At 39.0% G+C, this 26448-nt stretch overlaps 2 protein-coding genes across 6 annotated transcripts in view; one reads left to right on the top strand and one right to left on the bottom strand.

Moving 5' to 3' along the window:
* PPP4R3B (protein phosphatase 4 regulatory subunit 3B) overlaps positions 1-15475 on the top strand; it is a 66709-nt gene extending 51234 nt beyond the window's left edge. For 2 of the 4 annotated variants that reach the window (XM_006122137.4, XM_006122139.4), the window contains exons 11-16: positions 618-776; positions 2120-2289; positions 3903-4042; positions 5495-5679; positions 8947-9149; positions 12805-15475. In XM_006122137.4, coding sequence (XP_006122199.1) covers positions 618-776; positions 2120-2289; positions 3903-4042; positions 5495-5679; positions 8947-9149; positions 12805-12900 — 953 coding nt within the window. In that variant the 3' untranslated portion in view covers positions 12901-15475. Of the gene's footprint in view, positions 1-617; positions 777-2119; positions 2290-3902; positions 4043-5494; positions 5680-8946; positions 9150-12801 lie in introns of all 4 variants that reach the window. The other 2 variants (XM_006122136.4, XM_006122138.4) reach the window with 1 other exon arrangement.
* Positions 15476-16259: 784 nt separating this feature from the next.
* Positions 16260-26448, bottom strand: part of CFAP36 (cilia and flagella associated protein 36) — a 55971-nt gene continuing 45782 nt past the window's right edge. Inside the window, exons 8-10 of one of the 2 annotated variants that reach the window (XM_075925507.1) lie at positions 22692-22864; positions 21867-22019; positions 16260-18047 (exon numbers count right to left, since the gene is read on the bottom strand). In XM_075925507.1, coding sequence (XP_075781622.1) covers positions 17961-18047; positions 21867-22019; positions 22692-22864 — 413 coding nt within the window. In that variant the 3' untranslated portion in view covers positions 16260-17960. The remainder of the gene's footprint in view (positions 18048-21866; positions 22020-22691; positions 22865-26448) is intronic. The other variant, XM_075925508.1, reaches the window with a different exon arrangement.

Genomic DNA, 26448 nt, shown 5'->3' with positions numbered 1-26448 from the left:
AGACACCCCTTTCTCCTCTGCATTAAATCCCATATTTTGACCTCCTTTTTCTGGTGTCTTTGAGGGATGTTAATCTAGCTCAGCATGACTAAATCTGCCCTGGAAACCCTTCTTTCCCTACCCCAGTTAGACTTGGAAGTGGCTGGATATTAATTAGATGTGACTGTGCTAACATTTTTCTAGAAAGCTCCAGTTACCAACTTAAAATGATTTCTTCATCTGAGGTGCTGCTTAGAAGTCCCACTAAGTTTTCTTACAGAAGTTAAATCCCCTTGATACCTTCATAGCCCTCTTGCTTCTCTCTCCTCATAAAGTTCATTTTGGGTTTAGGCTGTTTATAATTTCAGTTTTTAAATATTTCCCATTGATGTATACCTTCAAATGCCTATTCATAATGTCTGTTCTCCTGAACCAAAGATATCAAGTAGCTTTTTAGTTTTCAACTACTGACAGAGAGGAAGCATAACTTAGGTATCTAGTCTGAAAAGAGATTTATCAATCTGCTAATCTGATTTAACAGTTGTAAATGCAACTACTTTGTTGTAAGATATGAATACATTGAAAAGTTTAGGGTTTTTTTTATATGCCTGATTTAGTACATTTTGTTTTCCTTGTAGATAATTACCAAACAGCACAGCTGCTTGCATTAATTTTGGAGCTGCTCACCTTTTGCGTGGAACACCATACATACCACATCAAGAATTATATTATGAACAAAGATTTGCTAAGAAGAGTGTTGGTCTTGATGAATTCAAAACACACATTTTTGGCATTGTGTGAGTAGTAAATTGAATTGTAGTTTACTTTCTTTTAAAGATTGCATGTATGTAGCACTGAAATAATACTTCATACTCCAAATCTATTAAATGTACATGCGATGGCTTGGATTAATAAATATCTTAATTTTTTAAATCCAATAAACCAACCAAGAATTCTATTCTTTATTGAAGTTTATATTGTCATGTAACTTAGGTCCAAAGCATGACACAACTTTCAAATTAATAGAAACACATAGGTAGAAGGCTTAAGAGACCATATAGTCTTCTAATCCTGCAGCAAAAGCAAGAAATCAGTTTTATAGTATAATCCCAAATGGTACTACTTAGTACCAGAGGATGGTAAAAACTCCTAATATTCCCTGCCAATATTCCAATATGTGAAATGGAAGGAGAGTTTGGTAATTCTTCTAGAGTTGGTACTGGATCATTTTGAACTCGGGGAGTAAGACTAAACTGATTAGGTATCTATTCTTCCTAAACTGAATTATCATTATAATACCGCCAAATCCACTGCTGTTGGTAGGAAATGACTTAACATGTTTTGTGCTTGCCTCTCAGAGCTAGGCAACAGAGAGAGTACACAAATGAACCAATAAAATCTATAATCTGATGACAGGTGTCTGGTTTTTGCCCGGACAGTACGTTATTCTTGACCCTTGTCCGATTAAAAAAAAAAAACAGAAAATACCGGACATATAAAATGTCTGGTATTTTCTGTTTCTTTCGGACAGAAAGTATGCAAGGAGCGCAGGGATATTTAAAGGTGCACCCAGGCCCTCTGGTGGGGTTTTTTGTTTGTTTTTTGCTCAACCAATTTTTTTTTTCCTGCCATGTTCGGGATTTTTTGTGAAAGTATCTGGCAACCCTGGAGCAGCCGTGGCCAACCTGCGGCTTGAGAAGCTGCTCCTACGCGCGCCCCCCAAAAACGGCCCCCGGCCCACCTCTGCTTCGCCTCCGGCTCCCCTGTGCTCACCGGGTCAGCGATTCAAAATGGTGCCCAAGATGGCGGCTGTCAACGGGAGTCTGATATGGCCAAAAAGCCTAAGCTTGCTTGCTCCTTAAAAGGGTGTTTTTTTGTTTAGTTGGGTTTTTTTGCATGACAATTCTGGTGCGGCTCTTCGCATTTTTTCCACCGCTGTTTCAGCTCTCTTTGTTAAATGAGTTCGACACCGCTGCCATAGAGCTAATACTTATTGCTACTTCATATTAACAAGAAAATTGTAGAACCAAAATTGTTGGTTTTTTGCGTAACACGAAATGTGAGCGAGAAATGTAGTCTGAGCAGAATGGCAATAGTACCAATGATTATCAAAAATTTCTAAATCTGCTATAAACTGTAGGTGCTCTTCGCTTTATGAGGAGGATTATTGGCCTGAAGGATGAATTTTATAACCGTTATATCACCAAAGGAAACCTGTTTGAGCCAGTTATAAATGCTCTTTTGGACAATGGAACTAGATACAATCTGCTGAACTCAGCTGTAATTGAACTGTTTGAATTCATCAGAGTGGTAAGTTTAAGCAAGTTTTATTAAAATACAAACTTTTAGAGATGTAACATCTCCTCCTGTATTGAAAACAAAATGCAGAATTTAAAAATGTTCACGCTAAATAAGATAGCTAATCCTTAGTTATTTCTACTGTCATAATATTCAAGTATAAAAGTCATGAGTTTTGCCTTGAATCTTGCTTGATTGTCCTTTTTCTATAACTGTAGCGAACATGTCTGGCCAAATAGTTGTGATATGGGAACTAGGGATGTGTAAAAGGTTAGCTAGTTACCTGGTAAGCATTAGTCTTAACTGCATGCTTACCTGGTAACTGGTTAAGCCCCTCCCCCCAATCCAAGTGGGGCAGGCTGGAGCAAGCCCCTGCCTGTGGGACCTCAGCCCTCCACAGTTAACTGGTTGAACTAGTTAATATTCTTCTCTTGAAATCAGCATGTCATATCTGTGTAAACTTACCAATGTATGTATTGCTGAAAGCAATGTTCAGTTTAAGCCTGCTACTTCTACCCAGTGCCCTTGTAGGGAAAAGCATGAGAAAACAGCAGCAATGTCAAACCATTTGTGCTGGTTGGGGAAGAAAGAGAAAAGGGACAACCTTTTTGTTTAGTGCGGGTGCCTTGATACATAGGGTTGGGGTCGGGTGAATTTTTGGGTTCTTCATGAGGAGAAGACAGTTTTCTACCTGTAGCTGTTGTTCTTTCCCACAAGAACAGAAAACGTATTGTTTTCAGTTCATTCAAACACAGACTTTTTTGAGTCTTCCCCTTTGCCCATTTTAGTACAAAAAGAAATGATTAGGTCTATAAATTGGGGTTCGTTAGAGCAGTGTTTCCCAATTTTATTTGGCCACAGAACCCTTTTAAACTCAAAAGAATTTTGTGGAACCCTAATAGCAGTCTTGTATATGGAGCTGAAAAAGTAGACCACAAATAAGTAAGGATAATAATAAACAAATGCTAAGCAAGGTCATGAGATCAACACAAATGATAACTAGTTTCAATAAAATTCATATATGCTTAATATTTATTATTATTTTAATAACAAAATGTTATTGTAATGGAATTTTCTCGCGGAACCCTTATTTTCACTTCGCGGAACCCCAGGTTTCCCCGGAACACCATTTGGGGGAAACTGCATTAGAGAATGATTTAGAGATAACTGTTCCACATTGGCTATCTTACTAGTTAGTCCATATAAAGTGGATCTTAAAACTCTGATTCTTATATGAACGTTAAATATTTATTTGCTCTTATTTTTTCACTTTACTTCCATGAAGAAGTAAACCCGTATATAAGACAATACAATTATCTCAACAGAAAATCATGTTGATTTCACAGATAAAAAGTACAGCAAGTGAGAATAAGGAACAGATAAATTCAAGCATCTTTTTCCGTTTACATTGATCAGCAGAATTAATTCTAAAGATTTATTTATTTATTTATTTATTTCCATGAAGACAAAACAAGAAATTTTCTTGTCATTTGCAATGAATTTTTTTCATTTTGGAAAAACAAGTAGAGTAATTTTTAATGCTGATAGATTTTACTGAAAAACCTCTGATCTTCTCTCCTTTACTATTACCTTAGAAATTTAAATATTGTTCTGTGCTTATGCAGGAAGATATCAAGTCACTTACTGCGCATATAGTTGAAAACTTTTATAAGGCACTTGAATCTATAGAATATGTTCAGACATTCAAGGGGCTGAAGACTAAATATGAACAAGAAAAAGACAGACAAAACCAGAAATTGAACAGGTACTGTTTTATTCACACATCTTCAACTTTTTCAATACAGTAGAGTCTCGATTATCTTACCTAAATGGGACCAGAGGATGGTCGGATAAAGGAAATGTTGGATAATACGGAAAATTCTTTTAATACAGTAATTAATTTTATAAATTTGAACTTTGTAATACCTTGCGAGGTCCAGTTCTAAACTTCCTGAATCTGCTGCCTTGACCAGCCCTTATTTTTCTCCCCAAATGGGAGTAAGATCCAGGGCTCTTTCTTGCGGCACAGACCTCGCCATGCACCACTCCATGTCCCCTGGAGATGATGTAACGCAGGGCAAGGTGCTTGCCACTTTCCCCAGAAACAGGAAAAACGGGGAAAAAAAAGCTACTTTGCTGACTGCAAATTCTTCAGACACAAGAGGGAGCTGCAGACCTGCCAACCAGAGCTCCCACCCAGCCAAGGGAAAGGGAAAGCAAGGCCATTGTCTAGCGTCCCTGGAGCCCCTTGCCATGACGTGTCCGGTGGCACATCGAATAACATGGAATGTCAGATAAACGAAGGTTGGATAATTGAGACTTTACTGTATAATAAAATATTATAGCATTTCTGGACATTCTTTCTAAAGGATTTGCAAGAGTACTTAATTGTGCATGCAATTACTTTTTCATGTTCTCTTGTTTCTACATTAAATGATTACACAATCTGACTGGTAGATCTCATCAACTTGAATAGTAAATTGGTGGCTGAGGGTGGAAGCAATATTTCTCTGAGAATTTTTTTTAAATGAACTGTCAGAGAAATTAGATGAAGGCCACATCTGCCCTATTATTTATGTCAGCAAAACTTATGTCACTCAGGTGTGGGGGGGAAAAAACACACCTCAAGTGACACACATTTTGCGAGCATAAGTGATAGTTTGCACAGAGCCATGTTGATGAGAACTCTCTCTGGTCAGCATGGAACAGCTATATGAGCACAGTACAGCTGTATTGGTACAGACTAACTCACTGTTTGTTGATGGGGCACACTACAAGATGCATTTGTATGTTAATATCTCCATGACATATTTGACATTTAAACTTAACCCCACATCTACCCCAAAATTAAAGTTTACTAGAACCCTGGGTAGGCTGAAGAGTACAATCATCCATGAAATCTTTACTATTGAGTTTGTCATTCCGAGTTGGCTTTTTGGGAACTTTTGATTTTTGTGTCCGTATAGACTATACAGTTTAAATAACTAGCCTGATCTAAACTGCTGTAATCAACACGCTAAATTCATTTTAAGACATCAAGAAATTGTTTCCAGAATGAACTAGTATAGTCTTTGAGTATTTTACTCCAAAGTTACATTTTTTCAGGTTGCTTCTATACTTTTTATCTATGTTGTGTTAGTCATTCATGTTTCCTTGTTAGATTGTTGGTTTATAAACAAGCGATAAAGCTTGAATCATTTGTGATGGTTTCCTACAGCGTCCCTTCCATATTGCGTAGCAACAGATTTCGCAGAGATGCAAGAGCCTTAGAGGAGGATGAAGAAATGTGGTTCAACGAAGATGAAGAGGAAGAAGGTGAAGCTGTTGTTCCTCCAATAGAGAAATCAAAACAAGAGGATGACTTTCCAGATAGTTATGAAAAGTTTATGGAAACTAAAAAAGGTAATTGATAAATTATTTCTGTTCTTCAGTATAAACCTTTTTTATCCTATGTCGTGACTTTAGATAAATATCCTGCTTCTTTGAATAGGTGTCCCTATAAGTTTTCCACTTTAGGTATGCATGTATCAGTGTATTTTTGTTCAGGGATTTTTAGTAACAAGTCCTGCACCACCAGGCGTGACTTCATGCTCCAAACCTAGGGCATATGGGATAGAGCTACTTGTATGTCTAGAGACAGAGTATAGCTGTGTACATTAGCTTCAAATTTGTAGCCAGCTTGCTTGTTTGTTCTAATCTTTTTTCATTTTTTATTATTAATTTACCACCTGTGCTGTACACTTTTGCGCTTCTTGTCCAGTTTTTATTTTTTTGCCACCAGCCACTGAGTGCCCTGCTTCAACAGTGCTAACTAGGTTCCTTTTGCAAGAAGATTTTCAAATATTGGAAGAATCTGAATCCCCTCTACTTACAGGTATCAAGAGGAATCTCCAGCCAGTACTGACATGCTGCTGCCAAACTTGCAGATGCAGACATGTTTGCTAGTCCCAATGGAACACCAGTACAGACACTATTAACACCCCCCCCCTTAAAACCAGGGATATATCCCTTTCTCAGATGCTTTAAGATCTCTGCCCAAGAGTCCACTATCTTTTTATTTGGTTCCCTCCCCCAAGATTGTATTCCCTAGAAATAGACTCCAGGAACCAATGACTGATCTGACTTCTTCCCTGGAAGGAGAATTCTTGGGATTTTTTTCCCTTCCCTTATGTCCCACAAGAATGGGCTTTCTAGAATCTTTGAGTTCCATAGGGAGACCAGTTCTATAGAGGGAAACCTTACTCAAGAGGAGCAGCCATTGTATTCCACGACCCTCTAGATGAGCAAGAACTGAACAATTCATTTTCATCAGATGAGCAATCACGTTTATTCATCCATTCTGTGTTGAGAGATCTTGCGGATAGTAGATGACGCCAGGGCACTCAGAAGCATGCTGAAGAAGAATGTCAAAGCAGTCTTCTCTTGAGGCCTTTCCTGAAAGGAAGACAGAATGCAGAAAATTCTGGAAGTGTGCCTCACTGGGTAGGTGAGTGATGTAAGGCGGAGGGTTTTGTTTTTGTGGATCATTGGTCCACCTTGAGTGGGAAAAGGAGGCTGTATAGCAGGGCTGAGCAAAATACGGCCCACAGACCCTATGTGGCCTGCCAAGCTGCCAGATCTGACCCCTGGATTCTGCAGGGAGCCTCAGACAGGCTCCCTGCATGCCCCGCCCATCATCTCTCTCTTGGATCCAGGGGACTAGTATGCTGCCCTCATTTTGAAGGCTACTTTAACATAGCGATTACTCCATCCCACAGAAGATATCACATGTTTATAGTGAACAACCACTTCCTTTTCACAGTCTTCCAGTTCAGTATGTCAGCATTACCTCAAGAGTTTACCAATTGTGTGATGATCAAGAGCCACTCCAAGGCTCAAGTGGAGGCACGTCGATTTCAGCAAGCCTATTCCCACTTCAGTGGATCTAATTTATAAGAGCAATGCTGGACTCTACACTGGACAGGGCATATCTCCCAGAAGTGTGATTCCAGGCCCTGAGTGATGATATTATAGGTCTCAGGCAGTTCCCTACCACCACACCAAGGAATAGATTGAAGCTCCTGAAACATACCAACACTTGTACCTATGCAGTGCAACATGCTTGGCTCAGACTCCTGCCATACCAGGCGTGGCTAGCCGTGGTGTGTTGTCTGGTTTGGGACAATTTGAACAGAGTTGTCACTCTGCCTCACCTGTTGTTTGATTCTATCCTTTGGTGGTTCGACTTACAGGTAGTTTGTACTGGAGTCCCCTTCATGAGATTTCAGTCATCCCTGTGGTTAGTGACAATTTCCAGCTTTTGGATGGGATGCACATCTGAGACCTCAGGACACAAGGTTTGTGCTCTCAGATGGACATTGATGTGGAAATCAATGTCAGAGAGTTGAGAGCAGAGTGCCTTGCATGCCAGACCTACCAGCACCACTTGATGGAGAAATGTGTTTCAGGTATAATGAACAACATCACAGCAATGTTTTATATACACAAACGAGTTCACGCTCCTCCTCATTGCTAGGAAGCTCGTATACTGTGAGACTTTTGCATAGTTCATACAATACAGAGGACCACGTCACTGCTCTGAATATTTCTTAGGTTGGAACATGAGCCAGGAATGCTGTTGACAAACCTCTGGAGGAGTGAGCTGAAAGGGCAGGCAATATCACCAAGCTTTAGTGCTCCCAGACGCAGAACACGATCCATGACTATATTCTTTCATGAGGAAATTGGAAGCCCTTTCATCCTGTTTGCCACAGCAACAAACAGCTGAAGAGAACAGCTAGAGACTTGAGAGAACTCTCATTTCTAACTCGAAAGAACTAGACCTTTCAGAATCTTTTTGTCTTTCACATATAGGATGAAAGGAGCCCCTGTTTCCATCCAAAAATTATCAAAATGGGTCTTGAGGTGCATTTTGGCATGTTACACTTTTTGAGTGTACACATTAGCCCCAACTACAGTGCCCAGTCCACTTCTATTATCCTGCCTAAAAGCATACCCATTTCAGACATCTTGTAAACTTGCTACCTGGTAGTCCTTGCATACTTTTTCTTAGCACTGTTCCAGTGACCATGCTTCCAGGGCAGATGCAGTCTTTGGTGGATGTGTTCTTGAATCGGGATTAGATCTAAAGTAGAGCACTCAGTAGGGCCAAAATACTTTGAGAGCTCCAGTTACCGTGCACGTAACCTCTTGTATATGGAGTGTTTTGTTGGTGGTGACTAATCATTTGCTTTATTCTGAGTTATAAGCAAAAATAATTCTATATTCTAGTCAGTAAATAAAATGTTAATATGCTTTTGAGAACAAGATTACAACTAAAACCTCCTCCAATTGAGGACTTGGTTAATTTTCTCCAAAAGTTGCTGTTGATTGGAAGTTTCATTTTTGCATGATGAATTACTCATTTCTATATTCTTAGCAAATGCTCCTGATTGGCCAGATGCATCTTTGTTTACCCTACTTAATATGGTTCCATATTTAGGGGAATGATTCCATTTCCCCTTGTTTGGAATATGCCTTTCTGCAGCTGTTCAGTTTTTTAAATTGTTCTTATCTCTGTGTGCAGTGTGGGTGTGAAACATTATTGTAAGGTGACTTTTTTTCCAAAGGTGGTGTAGTTTTGTGAAAAACCTGTGTACCTGATGTATATTATAATATTTTGTCTTTCAGCTAAAGAAAGTGAAGACAAAGAGAATCTCCCAAAACGGACTTCAGCTGGTGGATTCAAATTCACTTTTTCACATTCTGCTAGTGCAGCTAATGGAGCAAATAGTACAAACAGTAAATCTGTAGCAGCTCAGACATCACCAGCAAGTTCTAATGGTTCCTCTTCAAAGAACACAAACTTGACTACAACAGTAACAGCTGCTAAGGTGAGAAGCTTGCATTTGTAAGAACAGACTTTCCTGTGCTCCAAGAGTGAGTTTTCATTTGTCTAACTCATGTTAATGAAACCAATCCTGCGTTGTATGACCGTAGAAACCAGACTGAAGACACTGTGTTTGAGCGACCAGTCAAGGATAAAATACTTCAAGCCCAGTCACATTTTACTAATTTTGGGGGAGTGTAAAACACTTTTTTAGAAATTCCAAACTTTTGGAGATGTTACCAACTAGCCACTATTCATACATTTCTGGCTGACATGAAATTCCCAAACATACATGATGTTATGGCATGAGTTTGAAGTTATTGAGGTCATCAGATTTCCTGTGTCTCAACGGAAACATTTTCCCTAATGATTTCTATGATGAGGCATTATTGAGACAGATTGTTTCCTCTGAACTGTCTGTCAGTGGAACCACAGTTAAGGAATTCATAAGAACGTATCAGCATACTGCATCAGACCAAAGGTCCATCTAGCCCATTATCCTGTCCTCTGACAGTGGCCAATGCCAGATAACAGAACAGATAATCAAGTGATCCCTCTCCTGTCATCCATTTCTAGCCTCTGACAAACAGAGGCTAGGGACACCATTCCTACCCATCCTGGCTAATAGCAATTGATATACCTAACCTCCATGAATTTATCTAGTTCTTTTTTGGACCCTATTAAAGTAGTGGTCTTCACAACATCTTCTGGCAAGGAGTTCTACAGATTTTCTTCACACAGTGCACAGTCAAACTTTCTTTTATTTGTTTAAAATCCATTTAAACCTTCTGCCTATTAATTTTTTATTTGGTGACCCCAAGTTCTTATGAGAACAAGTAAATAACTTTTCCTTATTCAGTTTTTCCACACCGGTCATGACTTTATAGATTTCTATGTATCTCCTCTTAGTCTCCTCTCTTCTAAGTTGAAAAGTCCCAGTCTTTTTAATCTCTCTTCATATGGGACCCTTTCATAGTTCAGACCAAAGGAGACTATCTTGAGCAGTTTAGTATCATCTGCAAATTTTGCCACCTCACTGTTTACCCCTTTCTCCATATCACATCATTTATAAATAAGTTAAATAGGATTGGTCCCAATATGGAAGCTGGGGGAGGAGGGGAACACCACTAGTTACCTCTCTCCATTCTAAAAATTAAACATTTATTCCTACCCATTGTTTCCTGTTTTTAATCAGATATCAATCTGTGAGAGGACCTTCCCTCTTACACCATGACAACTCACTTTACTTAAAAGCCTTTGGTGAGGGACCTTGTCAAAGGCTTTCTGGAAATCTAAGCACACTATCCACTGGATCCCCCTTGTCCACATGCTTGTTGACCCCCTCAAAGAACTCGAGTAGATTAGTAGGGCATGATTTCCTCTTATAGAAACCATGTTGACTTTTCCCCCAACAAATTATCTTCTTCTATGTATCTGACAATTCTGTTCATAACTATAGTTTCAATTAATTTGCCCTGCACTGACGTTAGACTTACTGGTCTGTAATTGCCATAATTATCTCTAGAGCCCTTTTATAAATATTGGCGTCCCGTTAACTATCTTTGTCATTTGGTACAGAAGCTGAGTTAAATGATAGGTTACAAACCATGGTTAATGATTCTGCAATTTCATATGAGTTTTTTTTTCAGAACTCTTGGGTGAATGCCATTTGGTCCCAGTGACTTGTTAGTGTTAGTTTATCAGTTTGTTCCAAAACTTCCATGACACCTCAGTCTGGGACAATTCCTGATTTGTCACCTAAAAAGAAAGGCCAAAGCAAAGGTTGGGTTTAATTTAGTTTCTCAGCAATGACCTTATCGTTTGAGTGTTCCTTTAGCATCTTAGTCATCAAGTGGCCCCACTGGGTGTTTAGCAGATTTCCTGCTTCTGATGTGCTTAAACATTTTGCTCTTACTTTTTGAGTTTTTTGGCTAGCTGTTCTTTAAACTCCTTTTTGGCTAATTCATGCTAATGTCTTTTAGCAGTCACACACAGGACTGGTTGGTGCTTAGTTGAAAACTCATATTACAGTGAGACCAGTGGTTATTTTCTGGTCAAGTCACTCCCTTATCCCCAAACTCTTGCTGTGAATATTAGGATCATATTCAGGAGTTACACTCCTCTTTTTTCTGAAGTGGGAATTTTATACCCTCAGCCTAGACCAGTGGTTCTCAAACTTCATTGCATTGTGACTTTCTTTGGACAATAAAAATATCTACATGACTCGGGAGGTGGAGGGGAAGTGCTTGAAGCCTGAGCCATTCTGTACCCCCAGTGTGGGAGCCAAAGCCCAAGTGCTTCAGGCCAGGGGCCTGTAACCTGACTCCTAATTGGATTTTGGATTTTGGTCCCAAGCAAGGTACATAATGAATGTTATATGTACCAATATGGAAGTGATGTGTGGAAGGGGTGAGAACAAGAGGTTTGGTTTGTCGAAGGGGGATCAGGGATGGACACAGGATTCGGGTGGCGCTGGGAATGAGGGGCTTGAGATATAGGCTGCCCCAGGGCTGCAGCAGTGGAAGGAGGGGAGGAGGAGGCTTGGGAAGAGGCACATGTCTCTGCTGCAGATCTGAGTGCCTGCATGACCCTTGATAGTCTGTCTGCTGGAGTCTAACAGCCCTGGTAACCTCATTAAAATGGGGTCACAACTCATTTTTGGGTTCTGCCCCACAGTTTGAGAACTGTTGGCCTTAGAAGATGGATCACTGCTTATATGAATTTTAGAAAAGGAGAAGTATAAATTGGATTGAGGAGTCCGATGGGGATCCTCCGCACTCTTGACACCCATAAAAGATAATACTGAATAACAGGGTTAAAGATTTGTATATAGTTTCAGACCGTTTCATGTGTCTGTTAGGGATGTGAAGGACTAGTTGACTGCTCAGCTATTTGATAAGCAAATGCTTATCGGATAGTCAACAGGCTAGTCAACTAGTCGCTTCCCCCTTCCCCCCTCTTGCTGCCCCTATCAAAAAGAGGCAGCAAGGGGAGAGAAGAGGAGGGGCTACTTCAAAGCAGCAGTGCTGCTTTGGTCCTGGGCCAGCTGGGATATCTCCAGGCTGCATGTGGCGTTTGAAAGCAGCAGTACCACGTGGCACCCAGGATGAGCTGGGGACTCCTCCGCTGACGCCGGACTCCGTGTGGTGCTTTTGCCTTTGAAGTGTAGCAACAGCCCTAGAGCTGTTGCTACACTTCAAAGGCAGAGGCACCCTATCGACTAATCGAATAGTCAATGCAAAATGCATCGACTATTCGATTAGTCAGTCGATATTTAACACCCCTAGTAACTTTGGTCAAATTTTCAGCCAGTGGAAAGCTGTTTTTAATACCAGTAATTTCCTTGTTTCTATCCATATATGTTAGAAGATTTACATTATAGGTCAGCCTGGTTCCAAGTACTTGGTTGACAATCGTCCTCAACAAATTACTGTTAGACATTCTGTTAGGTATGCCCAGACACTCTGTAAGATTTTTTTCATAATTCTAGTTGGAAGTCTGTAAACCTACTGCATGCCATCCTAATACTGTAGTCTTCTGAAGCTGTACATGTATGTCCTTAAGAGCTGATCAAGGGGAATCTGGTATGTTCACTACAACTGTGCATTTCTGGGACAGGAATTTTTAAATGTGAGGTTTTCTTTCTTTAAAATCAGCAGGGAAGTCTAGTTGGCCTAGTCGATTATCCAGATGATGAAGAGGAAGAGGAAGAGGAGGAGACATCCCCAAGGAAAAGACCTCGTCTTGGTTCATAAAAACATTGAAATAAACTTAAATTGTGAGGTCTTAAATGCTGCAACTGTTCAAAGAGCTAAAGCGTCTGAATCAGAAAGCTTTCTCCCTTGAATATATAAGATAATACAAGGAGTAGCAAAAGAAACTCAGAAAGATTTAGTTCTGCAAACATCAAGCTTCCAAGGAACTTAATCTCTTTCTAGTAAAATAAGGAGTCTGCCATTCAGTCAGAAGGGGAGGGGGGAGGGTTAGTAATCAGAACCTGGATGACAGTGTCTCAGCAAGAAAAGTCTCAGGTTTTGGGAGGGTAAGGGGAGGGAGGAAGGTATTGCAAACAATTTTTAATATTGCAGGGTTTCTCTAGTGTGTAACAGACCTAGAAAAAAATTAAAGCTTCAGTTGCAAACCCAGTAATTTTAATTTTGTAATGGTGCTGTCCATTTTGTTATTTTAGCAATTGCCTCTTTTTAAAAATGAAGGGAAAATAATTGTATTCCCATAAAAATAAATTCAGATTTTGGGACCATTAGCTTCAAATTTAATAGTGTCTGACAGATGAAGTGAGGAGCACCAGAAAAACAATGCATGTTGAGTTGGAAAAGTGGACTTTTCAGTTCACATTTGGAAGAGGTGAGAGAAGATTTGAAGGTGGAAAAAAAGATTTGTTTTTTAAACTGAATATCCAGCAATACCTATGCCAAGGATCGGTAGTTTCCACAAATATCTCCAGAAACTGCTAGCATCAGTAACCTAATACTTTAAACTACATACAACTATAGCTAGCAGTGATTCAGGTGATAAACGGTGTTGAATTGAATACTTTGTTTTATTAATGAAGCTCCCTCTTCCTTGAGCATCAGGTGCATTTTCACATTTGCAGGTTTAAATTCTGTAATAGAGGTGGTATAAGAAACACTAACGAAGGTTTTGAATAGGGCTGAGTTTATGGCATTTAACACCCAGAAGTCATTTTGGACCAAGATGGAATAATTTCTAACAATACATCATTCTATATTTGAGGCAGAATCAGTATGCAGCACCTGAACCTGTGTGTAATATGAAAGCTGCTTTTTTAAGAGTAAAAGCACATTCCGTGTAAGTAAACTAATTGCAAAAAAAGAAAAAAAAGAAATTGATGGTAAACAGTTTAAGAGGTTTTATTTTCAAAGAGCAGCAAGTGAACTGTAAATATTTTAATGTTAATTGCCCATATATGATCTGAGATCATGCTGAAGTGAGGAAAAAACCAATCTACAATTAATGTGTCAGACGTTAAACTATGAAACCAGCTGCAATCCATCACATAGATGATCACTCTTGTAATATGTGTTATGGGTCCATTTCTCCTGAAATAGTTTAAACTGAAACAGGTTTACCTGTTTGAGATTTTGTAGTTAATTTTAATTTTAGCTATTGTTTGGAAAATATGGACTTGTCTGTGTAGATATGAAGTATAGTTTTTTTCCATAAAGCAGAAGTTTATTTTGTATTAAAAATGCCACTGTACTTGTTTTACACCATTTGTATACATGTGGTGATATTAATGCTGAACTGTAACATTCAGGAATTAAAATGTGACCCTGTAATTCCATAATTATTGCTTTTGTTTGGTTTGTTGTACATGGTAAGTTAACTCATAATTTTGAATGTGGCCCATTTTAAAGTATTCTTTACTAAGACAAACTATTCATGCAGTTTTAAAACAGTTATTACATACCACTAGATCAAATACCAAGCAGAATGCAGGAGTTCTTACCAACCAGTAAGCTAGACACAAAGCATTCTGATTTGAAAATTAATGCAGGTGGACCTGGGGGAATTATTGTTACCCCTTGTGGGCTCCAGGCAACCAAGAATGAGGCCTTTCCTCTTACCCATTTGGTAAGATAGCCTCCAACTAAAAGGCAGTGACTAAGGAAGCTGGTTCAAGTGCGATTGGAATATCGTTTACCATATGCTTGCTCTCCAGATCTCCATTTTTTCCCCCTGACAAATCGTGTCTTTCTCTGCTTAAAAAGACAATTTCCTACTACACAACTACCACTAAGAAGGCTCCCAAGTGATGCAGTGTGCCTTTTCCCTTCAGAGGCTTGAAAACACCTGACCTCAACCCAAGTATTTTCCTAACAAAAATATCCTAAACAAAGTTTTTGATTAAAAAGTTTGTTTTTCTTTTTTCTCTTTTCCCTTTTGAAGAATTGCCAAGAGCTTTAAGGATAGATTCAGATCAGCTCATGAGCCTTTTTTCTATAGCAAATATATGAATGTTGTGAATTTTTTATAGTTACGCTAGAAGAATAAAACTTTATGAACAGACATTTGATGTCATCTTAAGGTTTGAACATTTTTATCAAACTTTTTAAATCCCCTTTGGAGGGTGACATATGGAGCTCCCACTCAAACTGGCTAATATCCAGGGTCACCTGCCTCAGGCAAAGTTCATTTATCTATGAAGAATTATATTCTGTCTGCATTCAGCTAGGGGACAGACACATTCTAATGCCTGGGGCCCCTCCACTACAGATTTAAAAAAAATACATCTGCCAACATGTATCAGTTGTTATAAATACTATTTTAATAAAAAGTTACATGAAATGTTGATTGATTGGGTGGTTTTTTCCTCAGTTATGGTTGCAATCAAGCACTGTTAGTGATGAATCCTTACATTTTACAGCCTCTTTGCTGAGAAATGTTCTAAGCAGTATTTATGGCCAGACAGTATAGTAGTCTAGTGAACAAAACTGCAAAAATTTATTGGAATTTTGAGTTCTTGGACTAGATTGTGTTTTCACACTGTACTTAACTGAGACAAATATTTACTTTTAAAAGTTGTAGTTTGCTACAGGCTATTACCATTAAATTGGTCCAAAAAAGCTTATAAAAACAATGGAATATATAGTTACTATGAAATGTGTTTCATGCAGGGTAGATTGATTTAAATCACAATTTAAATTAAAAAAAAAAGATTGGAAATAAAGTTTCCAAAAAAGCTAAAACTGACAACCCATTGAACTTACTGGCACTTACGTTTTTTAATAAAACAATTATAGAATGGGTTCCCTTGGAAAAGCTGTTATGCTGAAGTAAATCAGAAATAGACTTATGGCATTACCATTGTGGTCTGTGGCCATGAAGTCCAAAATAAGGAGCATGTATTATGTAATATAAAATGATAGTGGCAACTGGTGACTTGAGATTTCTCTTACTGCAGCTTTCTGTGCTGTAAACAGGTTGAACCTGTTTAGTTTGGCACTGTCTGGTCTGGCAACATCCATGGTCAAGCATGATTTTAGTTCGCCAAATAGAAACTAAGTTTCCCACAGTCTCAATAGTTTTGCAGCCACCAGTCCTGGCTCTGTGTTTTTGTACTTTTGTTTAAGTCTAATTTTTACTCCTTAATGTCTTCTAAGAGCCCAGTAAGCAGCAGAAGTGTTGGTAATGCTTCTAGACAATATTGATCTCCTGTGGTTCAGCAAATTCTGTTTTGGCACTGCTCAGGTCTGGACTGGACTGGAGACATTCATCCTGTACTTGGATGACAGATTCTAAACCTAGTTAATTAAACAAGCCATAAGGATTAGCTAAACCATTTTTTTCTAGCAACATCCAACATAGCAAACAGCTTGTAAATTTACTTGTCAAATCGTACTTTTATACTAAAAGGCATAGTGTCTCAAAGAATAATGCACTGCAAAGTTGATCCACATAGTCATATCCACATCATTTTCTCCCTATAAGCAGTTTCCCTTATGATGGTTCATTCTTGCAACTAGGCCCTGAATCCTCATCTTGCACTGCTTACACTTGACATGTTTTCCTTTATCCAGGTAACACATTTCTTCAAAATATTCCCAGAAAAGATGTCTTTCACGCCCGGAAGCCATGACAGTTTTTCTATGGCAAAGGTGTGGGAGGATATAGAAAGCGCTGTGTGTGCTGAATATCTTCCCTTTTTCTTTCCAGTCCACTCTACTGTTGCTTTCTATTCTGCTTTCGTTATTTCCTATATATTGTCTCTGTCTTAAGACAATGTCTGAAGACATACTCCAATTCCTCTGCCATGCTTGGCCAAAGTTGTCCAACACATAAGCACAGAACAAAAACAATCCTATCCAGTGAGTATCTGTCTTTGCTCCATGTTACTTTTTAGTCTGCTGAGAAACAGAAATTGAAAGGCCAGAACTTTCAAGAAGCAAGAACTGGTAGTTAGGCTGGACAGACTAGAGCAATTAATTCACTCTTATGAGACATTAAATGTGTGTATAGCATGTTTGTGATGAGATGTTATCTGTTACTCTTAAATAAGAAATTTGGTGTTTTATTGGTTATTTTAAAAACAAATCCAATTTAACTAAAATTTAAAAAAAAATCTGTGATTTTAAGCCACCCCAGTTTCATGATTCCAGAAGCTTTATCTGCATTTCCTGTGTCTCAAACAACTCTCAAGATGGCATTTCCCTTTTCATTAATTTCCTTTTAATCACAGACTAATAAAAGGAAGACAAACCAAGTTTTGTATTTCAGTTCCCTAACCAAGAGGTGTAAGATTTCTTTAGATGGTGTTTCCCACATTCTAGAAATGTTCATAATGTGTTGCGAGGGGGGTAAAGAATCCATCAACCTGTAGAGATGTTTGTTCTGTTTTATAGAAAATTGTCAAGGTATAATTTTAAATAAGTGGCTATGGCAAAGCTTTACAAAAATAGATGTCTAAAGGCAGGACCTTACATCCTTATTGCACAGGGGCGATCTGATTCATGGCTAGAGTTCCTAGGTGTTCTCTGATAAGATACATCATAATTATTGAGATGCTGCCTAAGTAGGTAGCCTAATCTTCTAAAGTGCTAAGTACCCAATAGATCCCAGAAAAGTCAGCACTTTAGAAAATCTTGGCCCACTGGATAAAGGTGAGAAATCAAGTTTCTACTGTGGATGCAATTTAGTTTTAAATATGTATATGAAGAATTGAGTTGTTTTTTAGAAAAACAAGATACTGTATTTGAAAGCCAGCAGTTTATGATTAAATAATTTATTCTAAAATAAATTCAGTTCTTGTCCAAGTATTCTTACATTGAGATTCTTAACGCTTATTAATAACTTCTTCTTTAAGTTTTGCTGCAAGCATTCTCCTCTTTAGCAGTCTTTGCTTTTCCTCTTCTGACATTTCCTAAAAACAAAATTAAAATTACTACATTACAGCATAACCTCTCTAGCTGCATAGAAAATTATGACTTCACTACTAAAAATCTACTGAACTTTCATAGGTCAATTCAGGCCATAAGCAACAGGTTGGTTGGTTTTTCACTAGAGCTGAAAGTTAAATATTAATGAAATAGAAATAACTGGCAAAAATTGCAATTTTGGCCGCTTCCTAAAGCTCAAGATGGATGATAACAATGGCTTACGGGTCCCCTGTAATTTTCAACTGGGGACCACATTGACCCCATCTGCAGATCTCATCATACTACTAGACTAGAAAATAAATGGTACTGAAATAATTATATTTGTAAGATATTTTGCACTTCCCTCGAGTCAATTTTATAACCAGTTATGCTGAAGGTATCCCAGTATACAGACTAAATGTAACTAGTAGGGATGTCATCATGATGCATTATGTGATGGCTTCAAATATGAGATTAGGGTGGGGGGGAACCTTGAAGGCTAACACATGTTTGTAATATCTTAAGGAGCTAGTTAGTAGGGCTTTCTGCCACACAGCTGTGTGCATAATTCCACAGTTCTTCTTTAAAGCAATTATATGGATAATATTCTATCATAAGCTCTGAAAAAAAGCAATCCCTCTTTCTGCATAAAACACAAACATTCCAAGTGTTTTTCTTTCCTCTGAAGTATTTAGTATAAATCACTGTTGGAGATCTGTGGCTTTGATCTTGCCATAGTGTGGTCCCTCGAACCCATTATTCTCCATCAGAAATATAAAAGCTATTTGGGCAGGAGAATTCTTTTTGCCTGTAAGTCTAACTCTGCCCTCCCCCCTATAATTTAGTAATTCCTCTGGAGGAAACAGGCTTCCTTTGAAGTAAGTCATGCTGCTCCTTAACTGTTTAGAGGAGCTGAGCTGGGTGACAAGTTAATTCAAGTATAATAAAACTGCCATTAATTTTTTAAAATGTAGAAAGTTCTATTTACTTTGATCTGCATTAAGGTGTTTATAATGACTATCTTTTACAGTCAGTTAAATCAGATTTTAAACTTGTCATGATTGCCTGGAGTACTGTATTAGTCCTCAATTAGATTGTACTGCAAGGCAATTGTCTTTGAATTGTCTCAAAGAATTATATAGACAAAGTGCTTCCTGTTGTTTTGGAGGCTGGGGTCAACTAGATCAGTGTTTCTCAACCAAGTGGTACGAGTATCTTTAGGGGTACTTGAGAAAGGTCTGGGGGGCACATCAACCGAAATTTGAAGAAAACTTAATTTTTGTTAAGTTTTACAGTGCTTTATTATTTTGTACTTTTTACACCCAAAAATTTCATCACTTACCTGGCTACAATTAAGTTGTTTAAACAAATCTGTTGCAATGATAGAAAAAATTTTTGCATGTCTGAAAACTGTAGGTACTGGGGGTACTTTATAAAAAAGGATTCTGTCACCAGTTCCAATTACAGGAAAAATGCTTTCTGTTCTCCAGGCATTGTGTTTCAAAAAGGTTAGGGAGACAAATGGGGCAGACGGCTTTCGAGTGGTCTGTTAACAGACTTTGGAATACAGTGTACACTGACCAATACTATTGTCTTAGCTTAGGAACAAATGTGGTTATGGATTCTTGAATTCCCAACAGTATGGCTAATCAAGCAGCTGTACTGAAAGTACTGAATTCTCCCATCTTGTTTCTTGAACTGTTTGTTAGCTAACTTTCTATTATGTATCACAGCCAGCATTGATGTTTACATGCAAGGGAGGTTTGCTGTTTTGTCATCAGGAATCATTGGTCTCAGGTTAACATCTCTGTCATCTAAGAATTTTCTCAACTTTATCCTTAAGTCTCTGCTGAATCACACCGCAACAATTTCCTTGTTTCAGCCATTCTTGCACCATTAAACTCCATTTGTGTGCATTCAAGAACAAAACAGATCTTTTTCTCGCAAGGCAACTTCTAATATATGATAAGTCAAAATGAAGTATAGGGCTTAGAAATATAGGAACTGCTGCACCAGAACACACACAAGCCTTTTAGATTAGTTTTGTGGCTGAAAATAGCCATTAATTGTCACTACACAAGACAAAAGCTAATGCAATGTATTAGTACCTATAAATATGTCTAGAGTGCAATTAAAAAGCCATAGGTGGCCTATGTCACCTGACTCAGGCTTTCAGGGCTTGAGCCAAAGAACTATTTATCTGTCATGTAGATGGTCAGGTTTAGTCTGGAGCCAAGGCTCTTGACACTGAGGTGGGAGGGTCTCTCACCTTGGGCTGCAGTGTGAGTCCAAACATTTACATGGCAATTCATCAGCCCCTTATTCCAAGCCCCTTGAGCTAGAGTGAGCTCAGATTAGCTGTAGGTGTAGACATTCCCTAAATGTGCTTTTACCACACAGCAGGTATTGACCTCAGCTAATAATAATTGATAATTAACTTTATCAGAAGTAGTGTACAGCTGATGCTGGTAGTGTACATCTTTCTATCAAACTAAGTAATTTTTTAAAAATTTCATGGAACTCACTGATGCAGAATACTTACGGATCAGATGCCCTAAGAAGGAAACCGGAGGTCTAATTTAAAATCCTTAATACAGAAATGAAGGTGTAAATTATTCTCTACTTGGACAAAGCAGCAAATGGGGTGGAAAACCAACCTATTCCAGCATTCTCTTCAGTTCCCTTACAAATTCACAGTCCTCATTTCCCCCTTCTTCAGTGGAGACAGCTGGAGCATCAAATTATTTTATCAATATTTTAAATTTTATTAATCACAAAGGAAATGTTTGTACTCTTAGGTTATGGCTACACTGTTGGTTTTTTCTGGAAGAAGATATGCAAATACTAGTGCAATTTGTGTATCTTCCTATTCTTATTGTAGAAGAAGTTTTGCTACTATTTGGCCCCATGTAGCTGGGGAATAAGATCCTCCGGAAAAGGACGCTCTTTTCCGGCTTTTCTAAAAGCCGGAAAAAAGCAGCGGACATTTTTATTTAAATGCCGCGGGGGATATTTAAATCCCCCCGCGGATTTCCCTATTATGATCTCTGAAATTAACATGCCCCTTTCGGAAAAGGGGCCAGTGTAGACGTAGCCTAACTGTCTTAATGATAGGAAATATTAGAATCAAAGAATAATAGGCCAGTTACAATAAAATCACTTTGCTTTTTCATGGTTCTAACTCTCAGGAGATTGCTTTCAACACAAAAGCCTAGATTTTTCATTCATGGCAAAAAGATGGTAGTACCCAAACTTCCAACCTCCTTGCCTTAATACTGCTGCCTCTTCCACCAGTAATTGAGGTTACAGTGGATTAAAACATTTCACAAAGTCTCAAAAAAATGGAACTAATCAAACTTAACCTTCTGTAAAACAGCACTTCTCAGAAAATACAAGCTGGAGATGCTGATCATGAACGTTGTTTTTCTGAGTGGTAGCACAAATATAGCTAACGCTTGAGGGAACCAATATGCACAGTCACATCTCTCTAGCACATGGGAGTAAACTGTCAATGAAACAATTTAACTACGTAAAAGAACTCAGAGCATGGATTTATTATGAAGATTTACCTTTGCAGAAAAAGTATTCAATGCTCACGTAATCATTAAGCTTTCTGCTTCTTATCTTTACTGGTTTTAGATTGCAGAACTAATTTCTGCACATCGAACAACATGCAATGGAATATGTTCTGTCATTACATTTTACCACTTTTTGCTTGTTCATGTCCTGTTTCAATATTTAGCTGCAATATCCATATCGTCATTGAAGCAGTCTGATTTTTCTAAACAAGATTAGTCATGCTGATTAAAGTATTCATCCTTCACCTCTTTAGAAGATAATTGCTCTTCTTTCTGATCTATATTTGGTGTTGGCAGATTATTTCTTGAGTCCTTCTTCATAGCCATCAGTTTATCTCGCTTCTGTTTTAAATAGCCTTCTCGTTGTCTGAGGTGGTGCAGTTCAAGCTCTGATAAATTCTGGAATTATTTAAAAGGCAATTTTACTAGAAAACTCATTTCAGAGTATACCAGTTACGTATTTATAAATGAAGGTATAGGGAATTCACCTAATACATACCTGGTTCTAGAATGACTGGTCTAACAAAACTAATTAACTTGAGTTAAGGTGCTTAACTCAGTCGTCCATATTACATGATAGACAGAGATGCTAAGAAATTGTCAAAAGAATAGCAAACGCCTAAATGAATTTTATTCCAAGGCTAAGATCAAGGTCTAGTTTATGCTGAATTGTAGTTTTCTGCAAATTAGATCACTGAATACACTGAAAAATTACTTGCATAATGGTACTTTACATAAAACAATTCTATCTGGTAAAATGTTACCATAACATGAAAATATATATTATATAATAGCTATTCAAATAACTTAGGCTGTGTCTACACTGCAGTTCTATTTCGGGATATATATATTTTGAAACATAACAGGCTCGCTATTCTGATGTCCTTGTAAACCTCATTACATGAGGAATAAGGGACATTGCAGAATAGCAATTTATTTCGAATTAAGTGCTGTATAAACAGTGCCAAATTTCAAAATTAGCTATTTTGAAATATCAAAATAAGATACACAATTTGCATAGCTCAAATTGTGTATCTTATTCAAATTAAATGGAATAAGCCTGTTACTTACAAGCCCCTCAGGCCCAGCTTCTCTTGTTGCATTCTCTGAACAATTTCCAGTTGTCTTTTTCTTAATTTCTTCTTTCACTTTTGTAGATTCAGAAGGCTGCAGAGGAGATTTTGTCACTCTTAGTAGATGGTGCACTGGACTTAAATCTTCCCTAATATATTTCTTTGTTTCTTCTAGACAGCAGTTGTACATAGAAACAAATTAGAAACATTATATATACAAACTGAAAAATGTAAGAACATAAAACTTAATACTGAATCAATGCATAAAAACATAGTTAAAACAACTTTTGTGAAATAAGATTTCTTTGTTATGGTTTAACTAGCACATTTGCCTGGAGTTGCTCAGATCCTTAACTCAGAGTTGGTTGTTGGGGGGGGGGGGTTTAATAAAAGGAAAATGTACATGCTCTATTTAAAGGATTGTATTTTTCAAAAACAGGGAGCAAGGGGGAAAATGCACAGCTCATCTGCCCTTTACACTCCCCAGCCAGAGTAAGGAATGCTGCAAACTGCACTTTTCCCTTCCTCCCTGATTAAAGGGAACAGCCAGCAATGTTCCCATACAAATCTGGAGTAGTAGCAGACAGCTTCAGCCCATCTTCCCTCCGGCACCAGGGGTGTGTGTGGACGGTTTGGGGCAGTCCCAGATCAGGAGGGACCCCCCCAGCCAGCCCCTTTCACCTGCTTAGTGAACTTGTCTCTTTTCTGTATGGTTTTATTTGAAGCAATCCCATTCCAGGCTAGGGATATCACTGGTTAACCAATGGCCCAGCCAGGCTGCAGAATCCCCTATTAAAATCAGTTAACAGGTTAAACGTTATGTTTAACTAATTAAATGGGATTTCATATCCCATTTTCCAGGCACAATCAAACCCTTTACATTGCTTTAAGTTATAAGAGGAAGCTCTATACCAAATTTGGTGATCCTAGGTCATAGGGTACATCTACACCGCAGTGTTATTTCGGAATAGTTATTCCGAAATACCATAGTCCACACATCTACATTACAAGCAGTCATTTTGACATATCAAAATGTCGAGCTAGAGGACTTCTTTCTTCGATTCCTTTAACCCTCTTTTTACAAGAAGTACAGGGAGTTGGAGGAAGAGTGCTCTTCTTCGGATTTCCTGTTATGTAGACAGCACCAAAAGCTGAATTAAGCTATTTCGACTTAAGCTACGCAATTGACGAAGCTGAAGTTGCGTAGCTTATTTCGGCTTTAGCCCTGCTACATAGACTTCCCCTTACTATTTGGAAGAAGTTCTTGAATGAACTTTCTGAAATATATAGTACATTACAAAAACAGCTTCCTTAATAATGTATTTTGCTGAAACACTATATTCATCCTAATATCTAAACACTATGGTTGCGTCTAGACTGGCATGATTTTGCAGAAATACTTAACGGAAAAACTTTTCTGTTAAAAGTATTTCCGCAAAAGAGCATCTAGATTGGCAAGGATGCTTTTGCGCAAAAGCATCCGTGCCAATCTAGATGCGCTTTTGCGCAAAAAAGCTCCGATGGCCATTTTAGCCATCGGTCTTTCTTGCACAAACAATTAAGGTGCCTATCTACACTGGCCCATCCCTGAGCGGGAGCGGGAAAATATTTGCGCAAGAAGCACTGATTTTGTACATTACAAAGTCAGTGCTCTTGCGCAAATTCAAGCGGCCAGTGTAGACAGCTGGCGAGTTTTTGCGCAAAGCGACTGCTTTTGCACAAAATCTTGACAGTCTAGAAGCACCCTATTTCTGTTACAAGAACAGGAAATGGGATTGTGTTTGGACAGGGTTATTAGCTTCAGGAAGAATTGCTGAACAGACAAAGGAAAGGAAAGGATATGCTAGGAACAAATGAGACACACAATAAAAGCCAAGGAGTACCTATACGGTGAACACCGATTAAGGAAAAAAAAAAACAGTTGGAAGGTAGGAAGAGATTTTTTTTCCCTGTTAGAACTGTCTTAGGAGTAAACGGCTTTGAACTATAAGAATTCACTACCAGACTTCATCAAAAGTATGGATACCAGCAGCAAGGAAATCATACAGAATCCATCTTTGGAAAATACATATATATACACCTCAGACTATCAAAGCAATACTGTAACTACGGTTCAAATAAATAGTATTTTGGTCCATCCCAATCATTGTTAGCAATGAGCTTATGGCAGCCATAGGAGGGTCATCAATGTCCATCCAACTTCTGAATTTACACTTGCAAGATAAAGCTGCAGGGACTAAGTTTATCTCTGATTCCTGGAAGAGAGAATTCACAACAAATGTGCTCATTCTCTAGGGAATGCTACAACAAACCCATGAATTCAAAGTAGACAAAGTCTCTCAAATGTGTTCTCCATTATGATCCAAGCTGTTCAGCATTGTACTTTCTTGCCCAGGCAGTAGACAGAATGGCTGTGTCTAGACTGGCCAGTTTTTCCGGAAAATCAGCCACTTTTCCGGAAAAACTTGCCAGCTGTCTACACTGGCCACTTGAATTTCCGCAAAAGCACTGACTTCCTACTATACGAAATCAGTGCTTTTTGCAGAAATACTATGCTGCTCCCATTCGGGCAAAAGTCCCTTTTGTGCAAAACTTTTGCGTAAAAGGGCCAGTGTAGACAGCTGAGATTTGTTTTCCGCAAAAAAGCCCCGATCGTGAAAATGGCGATCGGGGCTTTTTTGCGGAAAAGCGCGTCTAGATTGGCCACGAACACTTTTCCACAAAAAGTGCTTTTGCGGAAAATCGTCCGTGCCAATCTAGACGCTCTGTTCCGAAAATGCTTTTAACGGAAAACTTTTCCGTTAAAAGCATTTCCGGAAAATCATGCCAGTTAGACGTAGCTCTCATATTCCTCACTGGAACCCAAAACCTGTTCCAAACCCCAAATACCACCTTACTTTCTGAGACCTAGATCTCAGGTCCTTATAATACTGATAGCTGAAGCTTTTTAGGTTCTTCTTCGAGTGGTTGCTCATGTCCATTCGAAGTAGGTGTGCGCACCGTGTGCACCGCGTCTTCCAGAGCGTTTTCCCTAGCGGTACCCATAGCGCTGGCAGGTCGCCCCCCTGGAGTGGCACCGCCATGGCAGGGCATAAGTACCCCTGCGGGCGCTGCCCCACCTCAGTTCCTTCTTACCGCCGTGACGGTCGTTGGAGCGTCTCTATCTCTCTTAGGGTACGTCTACACTACAACGTTAATTCGAACTAACAGTTCGAATTAGTTAAATCGAACTAAGCTAATTCGAACTAACGCGTCTAGAACTAAAAACTAGTTCGAATTAGCGTTTTGCTAATTCGAACTAGCAAGTCCACATTGAGTGGACCCTGAACAGGGCTTAAGGATGGCCGGAAGCAGTGCCGGCAGGGCATCAGAGGAGGACTTAGAGCGTGGAGATGCTGTCTCAGGCTAGCCGAGGGCTGCGCTTAAAGGGTCCCGACCCCCACCCCGGACAGACAGTTCTAAGGGTGCCCCGCTTGCAAAGCAGTCCTGGCTTGGATTGCCCGGAGTACCCACACTGGGCACATCACACCACTCGGCCATCAGCCCGGCTGCACTTGCCGCAGGCTGCCATCTGGGGAGAGGGGGCAATTGGGGGGCTGCAGGAGAGCTTCCACCCCCAGAAGCCCGCAGAGCCAGCCCAGTCCTCCCCATCGGGGGCTCGTACCCCATTCCTCCCTCACCTCCTTCCACTTACCCTTCCCTAGCCCCCCTTCTTATTGATGTACAAAATAAAGATAACGTTTCTTCCAACATTG

This window comes from Pelodiscus sinensis, chromosome 3, assembly GCF_049634645.1.
Source record: "Pelodiscus sinensis isolate JC-2024 chromosome 3, ASM4963464v1, whole genome shotgun sequence".
NCBI lineage: Eukaryota > Metazoa > Chordata > Testudines > Trionychidae > Pelodiscus > Pelodiscus sinensis.
This window is presented reverse-complemented; position numbering and strand designations above follow the sequence as displayed.